At 47.0% G+C, this 22,572-nt stretch overlaps 1 protein-coding gene across 5 annotated transcripts in view; it reads right to left on the reverse strand.

Annotated features, from left to right (window-relative positions):
* Positions 1 to 1,147: 1,147 nt before the first annotated feature.
* The window catches only part of Sh3gl3 (SH3 domain containing GRB2 like 3, endophilin A3), a 136,062-nt gene continuing 114,637 nt past the window's right edge, over positions 1,148 to 22,572 (reverse strand). For 4 of the 5 annotated variants that reach the window (XM_028873806.2, XM_028873807.2, XM_037197799.1 and 1 more), the window contains one exon: positions 1,148 to 1,803. In XM_028873806.2, the coding sequence (XP_028729639.1) occupies positions 1,598 to 1,803 (206 nt within the window). In that variant the 3' untranslated portion in view covers positions 1,148 to 1,597. Of the gene's footprint in view, positions 1,804 to 10,324; positions 10,426 to 22,572 lie in introns of those variants that run through there. The other variant, XM_037197801.1, reaches the window with a different exon arrangement.

Here is a 22,572-nt window from a genome sequence, read left to right on the forward strand (position 1 = left end):
TGTAGATCCCAACTAACTCCAGTTACTGCTTATTTCCCTTAATGAGTTATCAAAGCTAAGCATCAAGAGTGCCCCTGGGTTTCTCATTGGTAAATTTCTAATATAGCAAATGAAGAGTAAAAGCCGGGGATAAAAACAGGCTTGTTTGTGACTTCACATCGTGAAAAGGTGTGATGAGAGCTACTCTAGAAGGGTGAAGACCGTGGGCATGGGAGATAACTGTGAATTAAGATTTCAGCTCTGACACTTAACTGTGCGACTGGAAAAGTGACTTGGCATTTCTGTGGCGCAGTCCTAGTATCTGAAGAATGGGCATCAGATGGACCTCATGGGATGGTGTCTGAGGATTTCACAGAAGCTGCTTTGAGAAGCACCCAGCATATAATAAGTATCCAGTGAATGTTAAGAATTACCATTTCCCATAGACACTGAATGTATGAGGTGCACACACACGCACACGCACACGCACACACCCCCCCACAGGAACCTGTTAAGAAAGCCACCTCAGGAGACTAGGAAACCCGACTTAGGTCACCTTCTCTGGTGCCAGTGATCAACACTGCAGGTCACAGTGACTGATGAGCCCTTGTGTGTCAGCATCAATCACACAATCAGAGCTCAAACTCTGCTTCTGCTACTACTTGGTTGTCTGATCCTGGACGAGCCATTCATGATTCCCCTTCTCTGCAAAGGGGAGCAATGACCGCTTCTTCTTTGTGGGGCAGGGTTGCTGTGGACTCTGCCTAGCATTAGCATATGACAAGGTCATACTCAGGTTAAGGCCGGGGCTGTTCAGTAAACCTAAATTATTGGACACGCAGCCCAACAAACCATGCTACCCCCTCAGCATCCACAATGGGACTCCTTGAAAACCTACCTGCCCGTATGGGACAGCAGACAGAGCCTGAGATGGGCTGTTCTATACACTTAGCATCAGGCAAGAAGGTTTTCTAGTCTTCAGCTGAGAAGAGGATGAACCATGTTTAAATCAGTGGCTAAGAAAAAGGTCCACACCCCCACCTGCTGGTCCTGATGTATAGCCATCATCTAAGGACCCTGCCTGCGACCCAGGTCAGCCAAGGAGGAGCTTGTGCAGAAGTCTGTGCTTAAAAAACAATTTAACATAAAAAAATAATAATAATCATAGTCTTTTACGAACACAGTGTGTCATGTTTATTGGGCTGTTCACAGGTAGCTTAAAACAGGAAAAGACTGGATGCCATCAAAATCTCAAGAAACAGAAGCTTTAGTTTTCTCAGCTGCAAAGGGTGCATTCCACTGCAGCTAAGGACGACACAGGCCATTTGCTCACATATCTGTAATGGGCACAATTCACTTTTTTTTTTTTAAAGCAACAGGAAGCAAATACATTGAACCAATGACTTTTTAGAACAAGAAGAAAACTATCTTTATGAGTTAGGACAAAGAAATCAGTTATACAAATTAAATCGATACAAAATACATTATAAAGGAAACACACATACAAAAGTGATTAAGTGGGCCAGAGAGCGAGGATGCCACAGAACACCACACTGAGAGAACACTGGTGCACATTCATTTCAGTTAGGAAATTAGGTCCGAAAGACGACAGACACATTTACCGAGGTAAAGGCACAATGACTTCCACGTAATTAATGGGGAAGTAGCCGGATTCCCCATCTAACACTCCTTCATACCAGTTTTCATCTATCTGACTGGTTAAGGTGATGATGTCCCCTTCTTTAAATCCTAATTCTCCTTCGTTTTCTGGCTCAAAGTCATAGAGACCACGACAGCAGGGCTGATCCTCGGGAATGTGAGTACCTGTCCATGTGATATGGAGACAAAAAAAGAACAGGTTAACGAGACAGTCACCCAGGGAAACAAGAAATGGGGGAGGAGCCTGTGCTTGCTCCCCGCCCACTCCAAAGCTGGCTGCCATTGCTCTTGGGTACTGTTTGTGGTCCCTGGCCTCCTCCGGCCTCCTCAGCTCTCCAGCTGCCTCAGGCAACCCCCTGTATCCAGTGCTGTCTTCCTGGCCCTCTGAGGATGAGGATACATGCCCAGCCCACCTCCACTCAGCTTGGCCCAGAGCCCGAGGGGAAAAGCAAATCACGGGGTCCCAGCCCTGGCTCCAGAAGGCTCAGACTTTCCCTGTGGTGACAGGATGGTCCTTGAGGGAGCCAAAGGACAAGGAGTGCTGGGGTGACCATGTGGGGACCAGGAGCCAGGAGCCAGAACAGGAATACAATTTTTCACAGAGACGACTAATGGGCTTAAGAGTTCTCACAACAACTATTTTCCCCCAAAAAGTCAAACATGGTCACTGTAAGAGAGAAAATGTGTATGCAGATTTGGGATAAGCCAACTCTCACTCGTTGACTCAGAGAAAAGCATCAGGAAGCCTGCGAATGCCAGGTGTCTGTAGGAATATATATTTGTGGATATATTTCCATGTACTTGCTTTCATTAACTAATACTCTGGACTTAGTGCTGCAAACCTGGCCCCACACACGGCCACTAGCTACTGGCCAGCTGCCACCCGTCCCAATTGCCCTTTACTGCTGGCATCTGTCTCAGCCAGTCTCTTCTGAGCACCCCTGATCTTGCCGAGTCTATAACCTGTGTTTGTGGCCTGCCCTTCCTTCCTCCCTTCTCTCCCTGCCTCCTTCCATCTTCCTCATCTCTCTTCTGCCCTGTTCCTTCCCTCTTTCTTCTTTTAGCTTTTCTCAGCTTTGATAGATAACTGTGCTGATATTTTATTTGTGCTCTATCAAATAAAGCTTGCCTGGGGATCAGAGGACAGAGCTGGCCACTATATTAAACATAGAGGTCAGGCAGCACACGCCTTTAATCCTAGCATTCGGAGGCAGAGATTCATCTGGATCTCTGTGAGTTCAAGGCCACACTGGGAACAGAGCTAGACATGGTGGCACACACCTTTAATCACAGCACCAGTTAACCATAAAGGTCTGGAGGTCTGTACAGACAGACAGGAAGTGATGTAGCTGGGCGGAGATAGGAAGTAAGATGGTAGGGCACAGAAAGGTACATAGGTGTGAATATACAGGAAGTAGCTCTCTCTTGGGCTGAGGATTTCCTAGCAGTAAGAACTTGTGGCTAGCTTGTTCTATCCCTCTGATCTTTCAGCTTTCACCCCAATATCTGGCTCCAGGTTTTTTTTTTATTAATAAGACCTTTTAAGATTCATATTATAGAGAACTCTGAAGAAAGTAGCATGTACATCTCTTGACACAGACACACACAAACATCTGCATTTTTTTCCTGAGAGTAACTGCCTAGAACAGGATTTGATCACCATAGACCATGAAGATGCTTGACACGTGCTATCGATTTAATATCTACCTTTATTTTAACAAATTAGGAGCCCTCAAATACTCCAAAAAACTGGCCTCTTTCTGCCAAGTTTGGTACAAACTATTCCAGCTTCTCATCTGTTCGTATGTTTTAATTTTTGCAGTTTGTGCTGGCAACTGGGCAAGTAGCGGATTTTCTACTTTGCTTTGGAATATATAATTTCAGGACAGTAAGGGAGGGTAAATGAGGCTTTTCACTCATAGTTCATCCTCCACAGCCATGTATGGTTATTGAACAAAAGCTTTTAAGTCATTTACTTTTATTTTACGTGCATTGGTGTTTTACCTGCATGGATGTCTGTGTGAGCATGTAGAAAACCCCTAGAGAAACAGTCCTGAGCTGCCATGTGGGTGCTGGGAATTGAACCTGGGTCCTCAGGAAGAACAGCCAGTGCTCTTAACTGCTGAGCCATCTCTCCAGCCCCCCCTTGAACAGAATTTTATTTGAGAATTTTAATTAATTTTTTTCATGTTACAACTTTTGTTTTTAATCCATGTAGATTTTGGCAAAAGGGGGAAATTTTATTATGTTTTTATAATGCTAAAGCAGTTACAATTTTTTTTTTTTTTTTTTTTTTGGTTTTTCAAGACAGGGTTTCTCTATGTAGCTTTGCGCCTTTCCTGGAACTCACTTTGTAGCCCAGGCTGGCCTCGAACTCACAGAGATCCGCCTGCCTCTGCCTCCCGAGTGCTGGGATTAAAGGCGTGCGCCACCACCGCCCGGCTAGGCAGTTACAATTTTAAAATGATCCTTTTTCTTCACTGATTTCAAATACTGCTTTTATACTTATTGTTGAGAGTCTTCCTATGTAGCCCAGGCTGACCTTGAACTCAAAGGGATCCTCCTGCCTCCACTTCCCAAGTGTTGGGATTACAGATGTGTACCATCACACCTGGCTTTATCATTCAATTATCATGAGCCCTGTAGTCTATTTTGAGATTTTCAATTTAGTTCAACTGATCCATTTGGTAACAGTACCATATCTCTTTTCACAGTATATCTTTAAAGCAAATGCTAATAACTAGTAAAGCAAGTTTCTGGCCACTATTCCATTATAGAATTTCCTGGGTATTTTTTTAATCATCCAGGTAAACTTTAGTGCCACTGTATAATTTCCATTTTGACTGGATTACACTTGGTGTTTTTTCCTCTGAGTAGTAATAAAATTAATTTTAAAAGACTTTTTAAATGACTGGCCATTTGAAAAGGCCATACTAATTCCAGTACCACATTCTGACTCTGGGGCAGGCATACTCCTGCTCCTATTTTATGATTTCTGTGCCTATACTTAAAAGTGAAATGACTTAAGCAGGCTTTGGAAACACAGTTACATTGATTTTTTTTTCCTTTTGGAAGTAAAAATTTCTTCTTTGTTTTCTAGATATTCTAAAGACTTTCCACAAATTCCCCAAGCCTATGAGTTAGTGAATATGGGGTACTTTCCAGGCTAGTTTAAGGCAATGGACTTAGCTTGTCTAGGGTTAGACATGGCTTCCTGCTCCAGCTCTCAGAGCCACTCCAGAACCTCGGGGGTTCCCACAGTGAGGAGCTGAGGTTGTAATGACAGGCAAGAGTTGAAGGCCTTGAACAAGTGAGATGATGCATTAGTTGGATAAAGGTTTGGAGCATGGACCGCTGGTGAGACCAAGACTGTCTCTAGGGACGGGATGGAAGGAAGCTAGCCCCCACCCCAGACTGTGCACACACACGGAGGCCAGAGGCATTAGTTGGAAATCGATCGTCCAGAAAGAGATTGGAGGACTCTCTCTGCCACCAACAGCCGCCTCCTGTTGTGAAAGGTTCCCCTAGGCCCCTTCCTGAACCCAGAGCCAGCAGAGGTCGTTCTAGAAAGGGAGTGTGGACTCCCAGAGCAAAACCAGCTTCCAATATCCTGACTGAAATATCTGACATGCTTTTCCTTCTGCCATTCAATTTTATGGTTTTCATTTTTATTTCCTTTTTCCATTGCTATTAGGCCAGTGGTGGCTTGAACGAGGCTCACATATTTGAATGTCTGCTTCCCAGTTGGTAGACTGTTTGGGAAGGACCAGGAGCTGTGGCCTTGTTACAGGAGGTGTGTTACTGGGGATGGCTCTGAGGTCACCAAGGTGCCTGCCAGGCCTAGTCTCTCTCTTTCTCTCTGTCTGCAGATCAGCATGCAGCTCTCAGCTACTGCTCCAGTGCCATGTCTGCTTGCTGCTACCATGTTCCCCACCATGATGGTCATGGACTAATTCTCTGAAATTGCAAGCAAGCCCCAAAGGCTTTCTTATACAAGTTGCCTTGGGTCATGGTGTCTCTTCACAGCAATAGAGCAATGAGTGACCTTCAGACTTCACAGGAGAGTTGAACTTCTGTAAGAGAGTGTATTCCTTCCTCACCAAATCTTTGGGGTTCACAAAGAGTAAACAAGAGGAAAAGCCAGAGAGAAAGAATGGGAATGGATTTGGGTATTCCTGCAGTTGGCCAAGGATGACTCCCAGACCTGTTAAAGCAGGCTAGTAATGTAGGTTATCTTTTTAAAACTTCCAGATCTTGCCAACCTGGTGGAGGGGGACTGAGGAGCACCAGTATCACAGCCTTCCCTGCATCCACAGTTAGGTTTGGAAGTATGTGGAGCTTCAGCTGCTGGAGGAAGAGAAAGCCACGGTAATGAGGCCTCTCCATCTGCTGAGAGGCAGCCCCCTCCCTCTGGGTGACCTGTAGGCTGACCAGCCTCTCAAAATCTGGGTCTATCCACACAGTGACATCCCAGCCCTTCTGGATGTTCGCAGCACTTGGATGGCTCCTTCCAGGAGAGACCTCACCCCAGCCCGAGTCAGTAAATTCTTTGTGTTATAATGATGGCAGCCAGGGAGACAGATGTAAATGCTGGGGCTTACTTTCGTTGTTAAAGTTGTAAAGAAAAACATTTAATGATTTCAAAGCACGAGGGAACTGAGTGTCCCCCAGAGAAGTTTCCATCTTTTCCTCTGGTCACACAGTACTTAATGAAGGTGGGCAGGGTTCCACACTGAGAACTCGGGGCTGAGAGTCAAAGTGAGCGAGCGTCGCTGCAGGAGAGCTGCCTTAGTGTGGCTGGTAAAAACCATCGGGCTCTTTCCACGTTTCTGCCACTCGTGGATTCTCCTGAGGAGGAGGTGGGGCAGTGGCTCGGAAAGCATCTCCTCATGCACACTGTCCAGGCAGAAGGCAGTCAGGAAGGCCTGCACAACCCCACTCCCACCCCTACCCCTTTCGAGAGAGACCACAGTGTCTGATATCAAGCCAGAAAGAAACACCAATGTTCCAGACCCCAAACCATGGCCTGTCTCACTCTAGGTCACCTTCCACACAACCTGTGACGCAGCTGAGACACTGTGTGGGTTACCACACCCACTGTGAGGCTCCCTATCTAGTTTTCTCCTCCACTTACTCTACCTGCAGTGACCAAAACACATTCTAAGTAGGAGACAGTTGTCCAAGCCAACTTGTAAGTGTATACATGCACACGCTCATACACATACACACACACACACACACACACACACACACACACACACATACATCTGAACTCATCACGGAACAGACACATGACTCATTTCTCACTTCGTTCATTATAGGCAAGGGCCACTGCCCTGTTGCCCACTTTGATATTCCCCAGGGAGGCAGTGGCCAGGACTCACATCACACTGCACCAGCAAAGAGACACTAGATAAGGTGCATCTCATGAGACCACCAGGAAGAAAGACTCCATAAAGGAGCTCCCTGCCTCCCGAGCCTGGGGACCCTTGCCCCCTGTCTGCACTACCGTGATACCAAGCACGCTCCTTGGATGGAGAGAGATTTGTCGATGAACACCAATCAGATCTTGGGCTAGCCTGAACCACCCTCATGGCAGTACAACATTCTGAAATAGTTACTGGTACATTTTTCATTCTGGGCCACTTTTCTTACCGGGGGTCCTCAACCAGGTAGGCCTTCCTAGAGGGAACGCAGAGCCTGCACATGAACCAAGTGTTCCGTGTGTAGCTTGTAAGTTCTAAAACGTTGCTGTTTCAGTTGTGAAACACTGTGTGACAGTCAAGGCTTTCAGGCTTCTGTGCCGGAGACCAGGCACATTTTGTAAGATTTAAGAAACAGGCAGACTCTGGCTCGAAAGGACCAGTGCTTGAAGACCTTAGAGCCTAGAGATTTTATTCAATCCATGGAGATGGGGTGGGGGCTGTTTCTTGCTACTTAGAAAAAAGAGAGAAGAACTTCCTAGAAGGGGAAGGACCTGGAGAGAGAAGACAGTGGCCCACAGCATGGAAACATCTCCTTGATTATACCCAGAGGATGACGTCAGCCTCACTTCTCACTGGAACTCTGGGTCAAAGCAGGTTCCCAAAGTGCCCTGAGCCAGGGAAAATGTGGTGTAATGAAACCAAAGAGGGGTTTGAGGTAACCGCCACTGCTCCCCACAAAATGTGGACAGGTCCCCCAAGTGCTGGCAGGAGTGAGGCAGGCCTGGGGGGCCACGGGCCACCTGCAGAACATCATAGATGCTCAGCACACACAGAACTGGCGTCTCAGCGGTGGGACTAGAGCAAGAGACAGCAGCAGACCAGCCCTGGAGCCAGGCTACTGCGGAAGCCAGCCTCCACACGCGTAGCTCTCAATCTCCATCAACTGCCCCGTGCATTTGGACAATAGCTTGGGATGGAGGATGGACAAGGGGCCGAGGACACAACTAAGGAAAACCACCAGCTCCAAGAAGGGGTTCATCTCTCAATCAACTAGTTATTTCCTGAAGCCAGTGAGTAATAAATGGGCCGTCTATGCTTTTCATTGGAAGAGAATGAATTACCTTGAAATGGCAAGATCACATTTTTTTTTCCATTAAAAGAAATGGAAAAAAGATTAATCTTTTTTTTTTTCTCTTTCCATTTTTGGCAAACAGTGGAAATGGAAAAAAAATCAAGCTGTTTCCGCTGCTGGTCTAAATGGAGACTCATAGCAAGCCTAGCTAGAGAAATAAAATTTCTGCCCACCTGAGAGAAAGTGGCTGGGCCTTCCAGGACACAAAATCCATGTCACGGAAGATGGAACTTGCAGCCAGCCAAGACAATCTCTGCTTCCTCAGTGTTTGAAATACCCATCTGGAAGATGCCTAAGTGCTTGGTTTCCCACTGCCAGACGTAAGCACCTTCCCACAAAGCTCCTGGCAGGAAAGCAGCTCTCCCAGCCAGCGCCCCATCTCTGTCTCTGGGGTCTCAGAGCCCTGAGCCCCCCACTCCAGCTTTTGCAGCACTTGGTGGTATCTAGAACCATGGGGAAAAGGTGCACCCAGTTTGTTACGGGCTAGCACAAATCCGTGTGCTCTAGATCAGGGAGCAGACACCCAGGACCCCATGGGGTCCACTGAAGAAGGCCACAGCACCTCCCACCCACCCTCAGGAGGCCATGTTTATTTTTCTCTTACTTCGGGGACCTGGCCTTCATGTAACATGGGAGGAGAGGTAGGAAACACAGTCTGTCTTTGTGGACAGAGAGAAGAGAGCATTCCTCTTAAATATTTATTATTCAAGCTCTGCTCTACACCTTATGGGAGGGAAGGAGGGAGGGAGGGAGGGAGGGGAGAGGGAGGGAGAGGAGAGGGAGGGAGAGGGAGAGGGAGAGGGAGAGGGAGAGAGAGAGAGAGAGAGAGAGAGAGAGAGAGAGAGAGTGTTTTCTGTCAGCCACACACAATAGAGATAGAAACCATATTCTTCCTAAACCGAACTTCATTTCCCTCTTGGCTATGATGTGGTCCACTTTCTAACAATAGAGGGTCCCATCTTAACCTCAGGAAAATTCTTCCCAGTGCACATCCCTCAACCTCATTCTAGTTTGCCCAAGTTCCTACTCAAAAGTGTCACTGGCATACACAAATTTTGACTTTTTTTTTTTCGTGTAGTAGCCATCCAATCCCATAATGCCTCATCTTACCCAGCTGCAAACCTCCCCGGTGTTGGTATTTACCTCGTGTGCGGCAACAGACGCACCTCAGCCTCAGAGACGAGGGATTTCATTCAATGACTAGTTACTGCCGGTTCCCTCCCATGTTAGGGACAGAGAAGGCAGTGTTGAGTTGTGACCCCTGCCCGGGGCAGAGGCCGCTTTGAGGACCACTCTACCTTGCACATCTCTAGGTAGCAGTGGGAAGCTCTATCCCCTCTCCACGCCTCAGTCGACCTCAACTCCTCTCTCTATCTGAGCCTATCCCTGCGCTTCAGCTGAGCTTGGATGCTCAGGCCAACATGTCCCAGGGAGCTCCCAGGCCCAGGAAAGCTGAGAACATCCTCCTCTGCCTGAACCCTACCCACCCTCGAGGGATGAAGGATGTCCTTCCTCCTGTGCCTGGAGTCTGCCATCTGAAACACACTCCCTCCCTAGACACCAGCATCCTGGGCACAGCACCAGAGCAAAGTGCCTGGTTTGTTCTCCCTCGCCCCCTCCCCCACTCCCCTTCCTTAGGCTGGGGAGCTGTTCTCAAGCACTGATTCCACACTTGACTTTGAGGGAGACAAAGGCTGAAGGGGTGGTGAGCAGGGGACGCTCTCTTCCCAAGCAGGAAAACTTGAAGCCTTCCATCAGGCCTGATCTTGAGTATCTTTCAGACCACCAAAGGGCTTTCCAAAACTCTCTCATTTGCTGGCCTTGACTCTGGGAATTTCAAGACTCGGGAAGCACTCTGTCCAAACACCATGAACGAAAGGCACCCTTGATCTCCTTCACACACACCTACTTTCTGGGAGTCTGGCGGGGGTGGGGGATGGGGGATGGAGGCACCCCCTATCGGTACAAGGCATGGGTCTCCAGGAAGCTACTGACCTGAGGAGGACTCTCCGTCTTTTAGTAAATGCCCCACACTGTTGTGTCTTTTGAGATTTTTGTTCCCATGTTTTGTTTGTTTTTGTTTTGTTTTGTTTAAAAAAATATATATAGCTTTTTTCTTGCCTCCCTTGTAGCCGGGGTTGCGACCTGTCACTTTTTCCCGCTGCCAGTGGACCTTCCCGAAGCAGTCGCTCGGGCCCTTCTACTCTGTTGCCTTCAGTCTGTGGTAGGCTGGGAAATCAGACAACCGATTATGTAGTATCAACAGTGGCTGTGCTGCGGGCTCTTACATGTAGCGAGTACCGTGCCCAGCACCTCTAAGTTACAGGTTTTAACTTTATCCTTAGAATAATTTCACCCCTGCTGCACAGAGGACAACATCGGGACCCAGAAGTACAAAGTGACAGAGATGGGGCTGTAGTTCCCTCTGCACCCAGGACCCCCTCCATCCTTCTTGGCTGCAGCTGGGGGGTAGGGGCAAGGGCATAACTTGTTTCCCATTCTCTTCCTTTTCTCACGTCCAAATGCTCAACAGTGTCGCCTTACTTCTTAAGTGACACCTAGGGCTACCAAGGCTCAGAGGAGGAGCCTGGCTAGGAGAGAGGATCAGCGTTTCAATGGAGAATGAAACCCACGTGTCCTGGAAGTTGTTTCCACAAGACAGTCACCCTAAGATCTGACTATGCCTGAAGAATTTGACTCAGTAGTTTATCTCCTAAATATGATGGGACAAAACCAAAACTCAGCATTTTCTTCCTCTTCTCTCCCCTTTTCTTCTCTCCCCGCCACCTCCCTGTCCCCCCTCACTGGTCTTCCCCCTCCCTGGCCTCAAGCTTCCTATGCAGCTGAGGATGACCTTAAACGTCTGATGCTCTGGACTCTACCTCCCAGATTCTGGGATTATAACAACACATCACTAGGCCCAGTTAACACAGTACTGGGGATCCAGCCCAGGGCTTCATGCAAGCCAGACATGCGCTCTGCCAGCTGAGCTCCATAACCCAGCCCCAAAAGTTGATTTCTAACTCAGGCTCATTCACAGCAGTCAAGCGTGTGTGTGCTCTAGGCCAGGCACTATGCTCAACCTGTACCAAACTATTTCTTTTGAGTTAGAAGGTGCATATTTGGTTCAGGCTTTCTCGCTCCAAAACTTATAATCTCAAAGTTTAGTTCTAAATTCTTATGAGGTTAATATTTTTCCCATAGCAGACTAAGATGTAACATTGGTGTATAACTCTGACACACACACACACACAATTTTGTTCTCACCATGTCGAAATTACAATTTGTATTCATCAGACTAGATGGAAACTAGCAGTTCCTAGGCCCCAGCTCTGGGCTAGATCATCAGAGTCTCAATTTCCTTGAAGCCCTGCCCCCACCTCCAGCCTGTCCCCCTACACAGCTAGCCTTAAACTCCCTGTGCTGATCCTCTGGACCTCCCAAGTACTGGGATTATACAACTTAAAATCTAAATCTTAATCTATGATGGCTACATTGCAAACTGCTAAGTAAAGTCTATAATTTTTTTTTTTAGAAATAACAGCCCATTATTTGTTACAACAGATGATTTATTGAAATTGCTAATCAGGGGGATGCAAGTTTATTCATTATCATCATAGAAATAAGCCATGCGATTTGTTTTACCCTTACACCAACTGTGCACCATCCACACAGGTTGTCACTTGTGGTTAATTAAAAAAAAAAAGCTTGTGCCCTATTGTGACAAAGGCCAGCGCTGTCTATTGGGATGACTGCTGTAGATTCTGTAGAAGTGCTGGCCCATTTAGTTACCCCCTGACTGGGGACCCCCTCAACTAGCACCAGTTCCAATGTTTATGAGTTGTTTTTGCCAAGACATGGGGAATGGGAAAGACATGGCTGTCCTCAGACAGAGGTGGCTTTCTAGGGACCGCTATAGGGACCAGCTGACAGGTGGCCCTGGGCAGAGCTACTTCTTGCTCTGCACAGCATGGCTTGGTCACTAATACTAGAAAATCAAAAGACTGCACACACATAGGACTCCAGGTGTTCCTCTAAGAATCATCAAGACTGGCCCGGCCATCCTGGGCTCCCATTCGCCATGAAAGGGAAGTGCCACAGATCACCCCTTCAGGGATGTCATTTGTATGAATTCACAGAGTCCCCTGGAACTGTGCTATACAGCCGCCCTGCTCATAATCCCCAGAGACAATGGATTTCTACACTGTTTTTTTTTAATTAACATCTATATTAATATTTGGATTATGGTGTTTGAAAGGTTAGCTTATAGCTTAGCCATGTTGTTATAAAATACATAGACAGCTATAAGATATTCTGCATTTGAGATAATAAAACACAGCCATTTCCACCAAGTTCTATTGAAATCCCCAAAGCTGGGTGAGAGGCTATGTGTTATGGCTCTCAGGAACTTCTGTGGCAGAGCATGTAGATGAATTCTGGGAAACTATTCTGTACAGTGAGAAAGCCTTTCTCTTCCAGTGCCTCCTTCAGCTTGGAAAATAGGAAAGGGCTTTAGATCTTTCCTCATACGAGCAGCTCCTGACTCCTGACTGACAAACATAATAGTTTACAATTTACTTACTAATAATGACTTCCCACTGTCGGAAATATTAGATGCTCAACCTGACAACATTTAAGATGTTAAGGATGCCAAGTGCTCAGAGACCACGTAACAGACACAGTCCTCAGCAGAGCTCAGGGCACCGAGCACAGGAAGCCCAGCGCCTTCATTCCATACAAGCCCAGATCCGTCGGGAGACGCCAAGAAATCTACCCCAAGTTGGCCCCAATTGCCGGAATCTGAACCACACTGTGGGACCCCTGTGCCCTTGTTGATGTCACCCTTGCAATGACATGAGTCAGGGCCACCACCAGGAGCTGCAGAAATGGCTGAGGGGAAATGGGTGACAAACCTGCTCCCTGAACGAACTCCATCCTCAGGACTCTGTGAAAGTTTAATTTCCTCTTCGGAAAGTTAGGTCAATAAATGTGCATGCTCCTACTGCAAAGTGCATGTCTTTTTTAACTTGGAGGCCCTGCCTTCCCTTGTTGAATACATGTTTATTTTGCAATGTAATCCCAGGAGATTGGCACCCATGAGGGGAATGACTGGGGCTCTCGAAGCTATTTCTGAGCAGCCTGTAAAGTGTCAAGAAATTTATAAAAGTCTCTTTTATACCTAACGAGAAGTAAAATGTCTTAACACAAGTCATCTGAGAGATTTATTTTGCCTGTCCTGACTGCCCATGGCACACATCTGTTAACGACCCTCAGCCTTCTCTACACACGTGAAGCGGATCTCAGGCCGGGGCCTGTTAACCCTTAGCTGTCACAACAGAACCTTCAGGAATCTCAGTGAAGAAGGAAAAAGAAAGCTTCGTGAGTAGATGCCACCGAAACCCAAAAGTGTAAGTGTATGAGGCTGTGACAGGGAAGCCTGAGCCTGTGTCTGGGGTGTGTACTGTCCTTTTCCCAAATGCCTCTCTCTTAATGTCTGCCCCTGAATTTGTATTCAAGCCTTCCTCTAACGCCTACAACACTGCTAAAACATATACACAGTAAAGGTCAAATACAGCCTGCTCGATGTTAATGGAGAGTAAGTGACAACCCAGAGCCTCACACAAGGTCCCAGGGGTGGGAAAGGTTCTGGAACACAGGTCTCAAGTGTTTTCTAACCCATGATCTTCTGAGAACTGCCCAGGTACAGAGTTCTGTGGTGGTATTGTGTTCCCTGTAATATTGTGCACGTTAATGAACTTATCTGGGGTCAGAGAACAGAACAGCCACAATATTAAACATAGAGGATAGGCAGTGGTGGCACACGCCTTTAATCCTAGCATTCCAGAGGCAGAGATCTACCTGGATCTCTGTGTGTTCAAGGATACAGCCAAGCATGGTGACTCACGCCTTTAATCCCAGGAAGTGATGGCAGAAAGCAGAAAGGTATGTAAGGTGTGAAGACCAGGAACTAGTCTGGTTAAACTTTTGGCCTGGTTAAGCTTTTAAGCTTTTGAGCAGCATAGTTCATCTGAGATTCATTTTGGATAAGGACTCAGAGGCATCCAGTCTGGGGAAACAGGATCAGCTGAGGAACTGTTGAGGTGAGGAAGCTATGGCTTGTTCTGCTTCTCTGATCTCCCAGTGTTCACCCCAATACCTGGCTCCAGGTTTGTTTTTATTAAGACTCTTTAAGATTCATGCTACACAGTTCAGCTCAGTTTCCTCAGCTGATGGGGACAAAGGGGCAGCTTGAGCTGATGAAACACCATGACCATGTGCACAGGGGCTTGGACAGACCTGCCTTTCTGCTGGCCAGGGTCTGCACTCCCTCATTCCACGGTAAGAGTCCCCTCCTCCACCCTGGCTCACGTCCTTCGCTCTTCTAACTACCTAGCAATGCTATCGGTGATTCCATCTCGGGCCCACGATGTAGTCCGCCTAACTGACCTACATCCTTTCAACGCTCTCTGTCCTTTTTCCTCCTCTAGAAAGAAGAAAGGATGAAGAAAATGTTCTTGGAATCCGTTTCTGGCAGAGTCTTCAGAGCTTTGCTTAAAATTGTTAGTGAAATGCTTGACATTTTTCCTTTCCTTTATAAACATTATGGGCAAATCATTCAGAATCCTAATGGAAAGTAATTTCCCATTAATGCAGGCTGTAAAATGTTCTTTTCTTTTGAAACTCTGCCTGGGACACAAACAGTGCGGGGCCCTTTTACACTCAAAAATTCCACCTACAAATCAGCAAAGCTCAGTGACAGACATGTGACAAGGGGACCCCAAGGGAAACTTAGGAAGTGGCCAGCACAGGCACACGGCCACGGTGGCACCAGGGTGACTCCACAGTTCTCGGGGGACTGAGCTTCTGGATACAACCGTCCTACAAGCCAGCTGGGCATCACCTGCCTTACAGTTTCATCTGCCGAGGGACAGAGCTACTGGCCAGGGAGAAGGGACAGGAGCTTGGCAGTGCACGGGCTAGGTGAGGAAGCCAAGGGCTCCCTTGTCCTGGCCTGGCTCCCCTCCACCAAGCCAGACACACACGGCATTTGTCCTTGACCACCACACACTGGCTGCACACCCCATGATCATGAATCATTGAAACAAATCGTTCCCAATGCTCTTAAACATTCTGTTACACTTGCTAGGATTTCCTCTGTGTGGGGGTGTGTGGGGGTGGGGAGGTCTATGCGTGTATACGTGTGCATATGTGTGTGCTTGTGTGTATGTGGTCTATGCATGTCTACATGTGTGCACATGTGTGTCTATGTGTGTGTACTTGTGTGCATGTGGTCTGTGCATGTCTAAATGTATGTAGGTGTGTGTACATGGTCTACGCATGTGTACATGTATGTAGGTGTGTGTACATGTGTGTCGTGTGTGTGTGTGTGTGTGTGTGTGTATGTACCTGTATGTAGAGACCAGAGATCATTGTCATGTGTCTTCTATCATTCTCTGTCTTAATTTTGGGGCATGGTCTCTCACTGAACCAATGGAGTTCACTGATTCTGCACGACAAGCTGACCATTCCTCCTGTCTCTGCCTTCCCATTCCTGGGCTAACGGGTGCACACTGCTACACCTGTGTTTTCATGTAGACACAGAAGATCTGAATTCAGGTCCTCGAACTAGCATGGCAAGCATTTTACCAAAACTGAGCCATTGCTCCATCCCCGAGTATCCCTTCTTAATGGTATAAACGAGGACATCTGCAAGGGAAGGTACCTATTACTGCTACGTACTGACTGTGTGACCTACAGAGAACTCCCACTTGATCCCCGAGTCCCCTTACTTATGTGTAAGATGGGGTCCGTCAGTATCAGAGCTGCTGCATGTATCTGGTAGACTGACTAACCCGGTGGCACACTGCAGTGTAGCGGCTAACATCATTACTAGTTACCGTGGTTTTGTTCTCATTGTCACTCTCGGTGACATTAGCATGAGGAAGAAAGGAGGCCCGTGCACAAAGCAACAGATGACACCGGCATACTGCAGACCTCCAATGCTGGGGCCCTGTACCTTTTCCTGACATTTCATTCAGATGCTTTATTCCTCACAGAACTCCTGTCTCCACACCGCCAGTCTGAGGCTGGGACCAAAGGAAGCCAGGTCCATCTCACAGCCAGTAAGAGATGGTGTTGTGGGTGAACCTCATCCCAGGTCCTGGAATTCTGTCTCCAAGAACAAAGCCCTAGTCGGGTGCATGCTGAAAGGGAGGAAGGCAAGGCCAGAACTAGCTGGATGGCTGGGGTCGGCTTCATCCAAAGATAATACCCTGGAGGTGAAGGGTGGGATTGTACTTATTTCCAAAGTTTTAGTTCATTTGTTTATATCCACCACTTTTCTAAACAGAAAGCTTGAAATGGCTTCTAGAAAAATCTGTATTCAGAGTAAAGATTCATTTCAGGCCCAAACTAGGCAAATCATAAAATGTACAAAAACTGTACATTTCATCCAAATAACCAGAGTTCTGAGAAGGGAGGCAGGCACTACTAACAGATGACTGGGGTGAGAGACATACTCTGGGACCGGACCGGCAAAGCAGGATGCAGGTTATCCCCAGCAGACAGCCAAGGGGTAGTGTGCTTCCTAGCAGCCAGAGAAAGGGGTGATGCTTAACAGGGTGCACGATTTCCTTAAAGTGGCCATGACAATTCTTCAAAGCCACTGACTTCCCAATGGGGGATTTGCATTTATGCAAATATGTGTTGTTGAAATACAATGTTAAAGATCTCTTCAAAACACATGAACACTGCCCATAGCATAGCTCAGCCTATGTGCAGCTGTGTTTATGATCATGCCGTCATGGGAACCACTTAACTTTGTTTTTCTTTTCTATTGAACTTCACACCTAACCGTGGTTCTGTATAATCCATACATCACGGCATTTGAATAGATGCACAGTATCTCACTTAATCTGCCAAAACCTACTTATCATTATCCAACTATCAACAAAGTGTCTACAGATAAATAACCAGCCACCAGGTTGTTCCCATATACAATTTCTCAGAGATTATTTACCAGGTATACAAGAATATTCTGTGCTTAAATTATTCCTTTAGGATGCGTTTCTGGGAGTGAACCACTCAAGTGCACAGACACTTGAAAGGCAGCTACACGGATTTCCCAGTGAGTCATGTCAGGGGTTGGCAAACTGTTGGCCAAATAACGTAGGAAGGAAACCCAGTTATCGCTCATTCACTCATCTATGGACATGTTCGATGATGTAACAATGAAGTTCAGTAGTTGTTACAGAGACCACACGGCCCTGTAGAGACCATAAGTCTAACATATTTACTGTCTGGCCCTCTACCAAAATGTCTGCCCACACCTAAGTGATTCTAACGTATGACTCCACAGCGCTTGTGAGATTGCGCCCAAGTGCCACATTTGAACAGAAACGGAGTCTGCAGCCCCCAACAGAAGGCCATGAGTAACAGAACAGGCACTTTCTTCCACTAACTTTCTAGTATATGCATGTGGGAGTTGTACTCTGTCTACCCAACTCTTCCTCTTCCTCTTCCATGGTGACAGAATCAAAGGTAAGATCTGGATCTCCAGCTGCATGTGTCATGTGACTAAGCCCTGGCCGGTGGGATGGGAGGGAGGTGATGTGAGCGAGTCACTTACGCTCAATTCTTTAAAGGGAAACTCTATACCTAGACTTCCATCCTTCATTTCTTGAGTCTCTTGGAAAAGGTGGCTACTATTACCTCAGTGTAGAAACTGTTACCAGAGCTGGGCATTGGCACAATAAAACCTGCAGCCAGAGACAGTGACTCAGAAGGCAGCAATGGCCAGAATGTGTGTGTGATAGGTATGAGAGCCTGTGATGCCTGTGAGGTCACAGCAGAGCATTTGGTCCAAGTTTTATGTGCGACAACTTTGAAAGCACACCACAGATCAGGAGCTCTAAAAAAGAAGATGAGTAAAGCTAAGTGTTCACGCGTATTAGTTACTCCCTGCAGAAGCTGGAGAGCTAGCATAAGAAGGCTGAGAATGAGCGGGTCTGTGAGAAAAGACACCAGGAAGGAGCGGGGGGGTTGAGAGCCGGGTGCTAGGAAAGCTATCTGCTTTAAGAGCCCTAAAGAACTGAAGGGAAGCAAGCTGCTGTTTCGAATACTTCTCAGAGACCTAACTAACCCAGAGGAACCCAGACAGGTGTCAAGGGCTTATGATTTGTCCTTCGTCACTGTTGCTTCAAGTGGCCTCAATCCAACCTCTACAAGCTGAGCAAAGGGCAGCAGGGGCCTGACAAGCAGGAAAGATGTCAAGCTGCCTGAGGGGCTGTGTCTAAGAAGGGACCACAGTTCCTGGCATCCAGGATTGCTGGGAACATGCAGGGCAGAAGTTCACTGTGGTTTTGATGGAATCAAACTGTGACAGGCCAAGTGGTGATGACACACGCCTTTAATCCCAGCACTTGGAAGGCAGAGGCAGGAGGATCTCTGTGAGTTCAAGGCCAGCCTGGTCTACAGAGTGAGTTCCAGGACAGCCAGAATGGTTACACAGAGAAACCTTGTCTCAGAAAAAAAAAAAAAGAAAGAGAGAGAGAGAGAGAGAGAGAGAGAGAGAGAGAGAGAGAGAGAAAGGAAGGAAGAAAAAGAAAGGAAGGAAGAAAAAGAAAGAAAGAAAGAAAGAAAGAAAGAAAGAAAGAAAGAAAGAAAGAAAGAAAGAAAGAAAGAAAGAAAGAAAGAAAGAAAGAAAACCCCACAAAACTGTGACAAGTGCAAGGTAACCTGGAAATTTCGGTACTATGTAAGCCTCAAGGAGTCACACGGCACAGTATCAACCTAAAAGACAACAACTTCCAAGGCCGGTGTCAGATGTGACATTTCTGAGGAAGCACTTCTGGGGCCATCAGGATGAAGGACAAGAGAGGAATCAACCTCCCCACCACACATACACTCTCTCTCTCTCTCTCTCTCTCTCTCTCTCTCTCTCTCTCTCTCTCTCTCTCTCTCTCTCTCAAACACACACACATACACAGGAGTTTAATCAAGATGAGTCCTTCACTGCCAGGGTGAGGGGTCCCTGCAATATCTGTTCAGTAAGACTCCATCAGTGTTAGGGAGTTGCACCTGCTGTATATTTCTACTTGCTGTGGTTTCAGTCTTGCTATCAATATTGATCTGTACATGTGCCCAAAATTCATAGACTGCAACTTAATTCCCAGTGAATCTAGGAGCCTTCCCAGCATGATGAGTTCATAAAGATAGCCCTCATTCATGAGGTTAGTGCCCTTACAATATTAAAAGGTCCAGGAGAGCTTATATGCCGTATCCACCATGCAAGAATTAGCTAGAAGCTGCCATCTATGACACATGGCCACATACCAGTCACCAAATCAGGTGATGATCCAAAGAGTCTATCCATTAAGCCAAACAATGCATAACCAATGTGGCTGCAGAGTTCAGACTTGCATCCTCATGGTGGATGTGTGTCATTTTAGTCACCGTGACAGAGAACTGAGAGAAGCAATCTTTAAGGTAGACCATTTGCTTCAGCTGGTAGTCTCAGAGGTTTCCCTTCCTGGCCCATTTGTCCCAGGAGTGACAGCGCTTCACAGTAGGTGACAAACTGAAAAAGACTGGGGGTCTTGATGTCCCCATCAAGGGTGTGCCCCAGTGTGAGCTCAGTCCACTAGGTCCCAACTCTTAATGGCTCCACCCCCTGAGCAGTGCTGTGGCCTGGAGGCCACGCCTCTAACACAGGTGCCTCTGGGCAAGATCCAAGATCCAAACTGCAGCAGCAGAGAGAGAGACGACAGCCTTGGACCCCAGACTTGCCCATCACCAGAACACCTCCTTCCTACGTCTCCCGCTCTCAGGCTTTGGTGACAGCAGCCTGGACAAGCTCAGGCACCACTGTGAGGAGGTGCTTAGACACTCCATTTCCCAAGCTGCTTTGTCCTTCTGGGTGGCTGTGACCAGAATGTGCATGTCACTGCTTGCTGGCTTAAGAGGACACGTGTGCTCTCTCTCCCTGTCCTTCTGGCTGGAGTTTTAACGAGCAAGGTAGCAACCTGGGGGGAAATGGCCAGGATGGCAGAGCGTCCCTCAGCTAAGGCCCCTGAGCGAGTCGGTGGGTGGGAAACACCCTCCTTTGGAACTGTTCTCCTCAGACAGTACAACATGCAAGCCTTGGGATGCTGCGTGTGGTAGTCTTCTGTTTGTTTGTTTGTTTAATGGAATCTAGTGTGACCCTGATAACAACATCTCCACAGAACTTGTCTGAGAATGATACTCTTAATGTTTCTTAATGAGGTAAACGCCACTTAGATCACGAAAGGTGACACTGCTGGGAACACTGCATTTTCCTTTTTCTTGTGTGTGTGTGTGTGTGTGTGTGTGTGTGTGTGATGTAAATGCATGTGTGTGTGTATGTGTGTGTATGCATGCTCTCATGGGTGTGAATACACCTGGGGGTGCATATGCACACCTGTATGTATGCCAGTGGAGGCCAGAGCTGTCGGGTGTCTTCCTCAACCACTCTCCACCTTGTATGTGGAGGCAGGGTCTCTCATGTGAACCCGGATCTCACTGATTCAGCTAGTTAGTCTAGCCCGCCAGCTAGCTCTGAAGACCCTGTCTCTGTCTCCCAAAGCCTGAGACATTAGGTGGAGATGCCTACCTGGCATTTACATGGATGGCTCGGACACTGGAAATTCACACTCCAGCCCCCAGGCTTGCCCAACAAGTGAGCCACCTCCCAGCTCTGGGAACATTATTTTTCTACTAATGACAAATCATTGGTATAGATTATGGAGTAGATGTCTGCACTGAGACTGCAGAACTGTGTCTTGGGTTTTTCATGACACACAGGGGTTGGAGAGATGGTTCAGTGGTTAAGAGCCGGGGCTGTTCTTGCAGAAGACCCAGGTTCAGTTTCCAGTACCTACACAGCAGCACACAACTCTAACTCCAGTTTCTGGGGATCTGATGCCCTCTTCTGGACTTTACAGGCACTGCCTACACATGGAGTACATACACACATTCAGGCAAAACACTCACATGCATAAAATAAAAACAAGTTTTCAAATTTGATGTGTAGAAGACCACCCGACAGAACTTGTGGACAAACAGCACAGAAGTGCCATGGAGAATCCTGTTGTCAGGTTAGTCCGGCCCAACCTAGTGGGTGGCTCCGACTGGCCTGGAGGTGGAAGAGTTTTAAAGAAGACTGTAAAAACAGCACAAAAGAAGTGTGTGCATCCCTGCATATGTGTGTGTGTGTGTGTGTGTGTGTGTGTGAGAGAGAGACAGAGACAGAGAGAGAGAGAGAGAGAGAGAGAGAGAGAGGAGAGAGTGCGGGGATACCCAGCTTCCACCCGCAACAGTTCAGTGGAGACAGTATCGTCAATGGAAAACAGAGGCAGGCATACACAGGAGCAGCAGGAAAAGCAACAGGGGGCATTTTAAGACTCCCGGTTGAAGGGAGCCATATTTATAATGTGAATATTTATTTTAAATGGTGATAAGTCAAGTGGATGGGCAGAGAGTGTTTGGGAGACAGACGGAGTTAAGGCCTCAGCTTCCATATCAGGAAAACACGAGGGACTCAAAACAAAGTAAGAATGATCCAAACATTTATTCTCAACCATAGAGTTCAACGGCAAACAAGTGGCAAACACAACTGGAAGCGGTTTCTTCTGGGAGCAGGAAATGAGCCTGGGGACTAAGGGGGGCTGCTGTTTGTCATGGCTGTACCCCTTAAGCGCCATTTTCTTTTAAAGCTATATGCAGATTACCCTGATAGTTTTGATTTTTCACTGAAAGAAAAAACCTACGACAATGTTGGGGGAAACTCGGACCTCAGCTTCTCTGGCCATGTGTGTTCCAAAAAGGCCACCTGGACATCTGGGAGCAAAGCAAATGAATGCCAACCCAAGTCTCACACCTGTGCAAACAGAAACTCGATGTGGACTGTGGACTTAAGAAGAAGGACGGGAGAAATATCTTCAGTATTGAAGGCAGAGAATGCTCAGCATTCCACACCAAATACATAGTTTATACGAGGAAAAAACCTGAAACATAGGACTCTACAGTGAAAAGTTCTGATCTGTGAAGAGCTCATTAAAAAAAAATACAAAGAAAAGATACAGAGAGAATACACTGAAAACCATATGCACATCTCAAAGGACTTCTATTTAGCCTATGGAAAGAACTGACAAAGATCAACAGTAGAAATAGAAATAATTTAATGATAAAATGGGTGAAGGTGTGAAGAGATATTTCATCGGGAAGAACACATGTATCAGGGTTTCTTTTGGGCCACCAACCAGCTCCAAATCATGACACAGAGACTTATTAATTATGAATGCCCCGCCTTATCTTATACTTGTCCCACTAGCTCTTATAACTTAACCTGTTTCTCTT

This window comes from Peromyscus leucopus, chromosome 1, assembly GCF_004664715.2.
Source record: "Peromyscus leucopus breed LL Stock chromosome 1, UCI_PerLeu_2.1, whole genome shotgun sequence".
NCBI lineage: Eukaryota > Metazoa > Chordata > Mammalia > Rodentia > Cricetidae > Peromyscus > Peromyscus leucopus.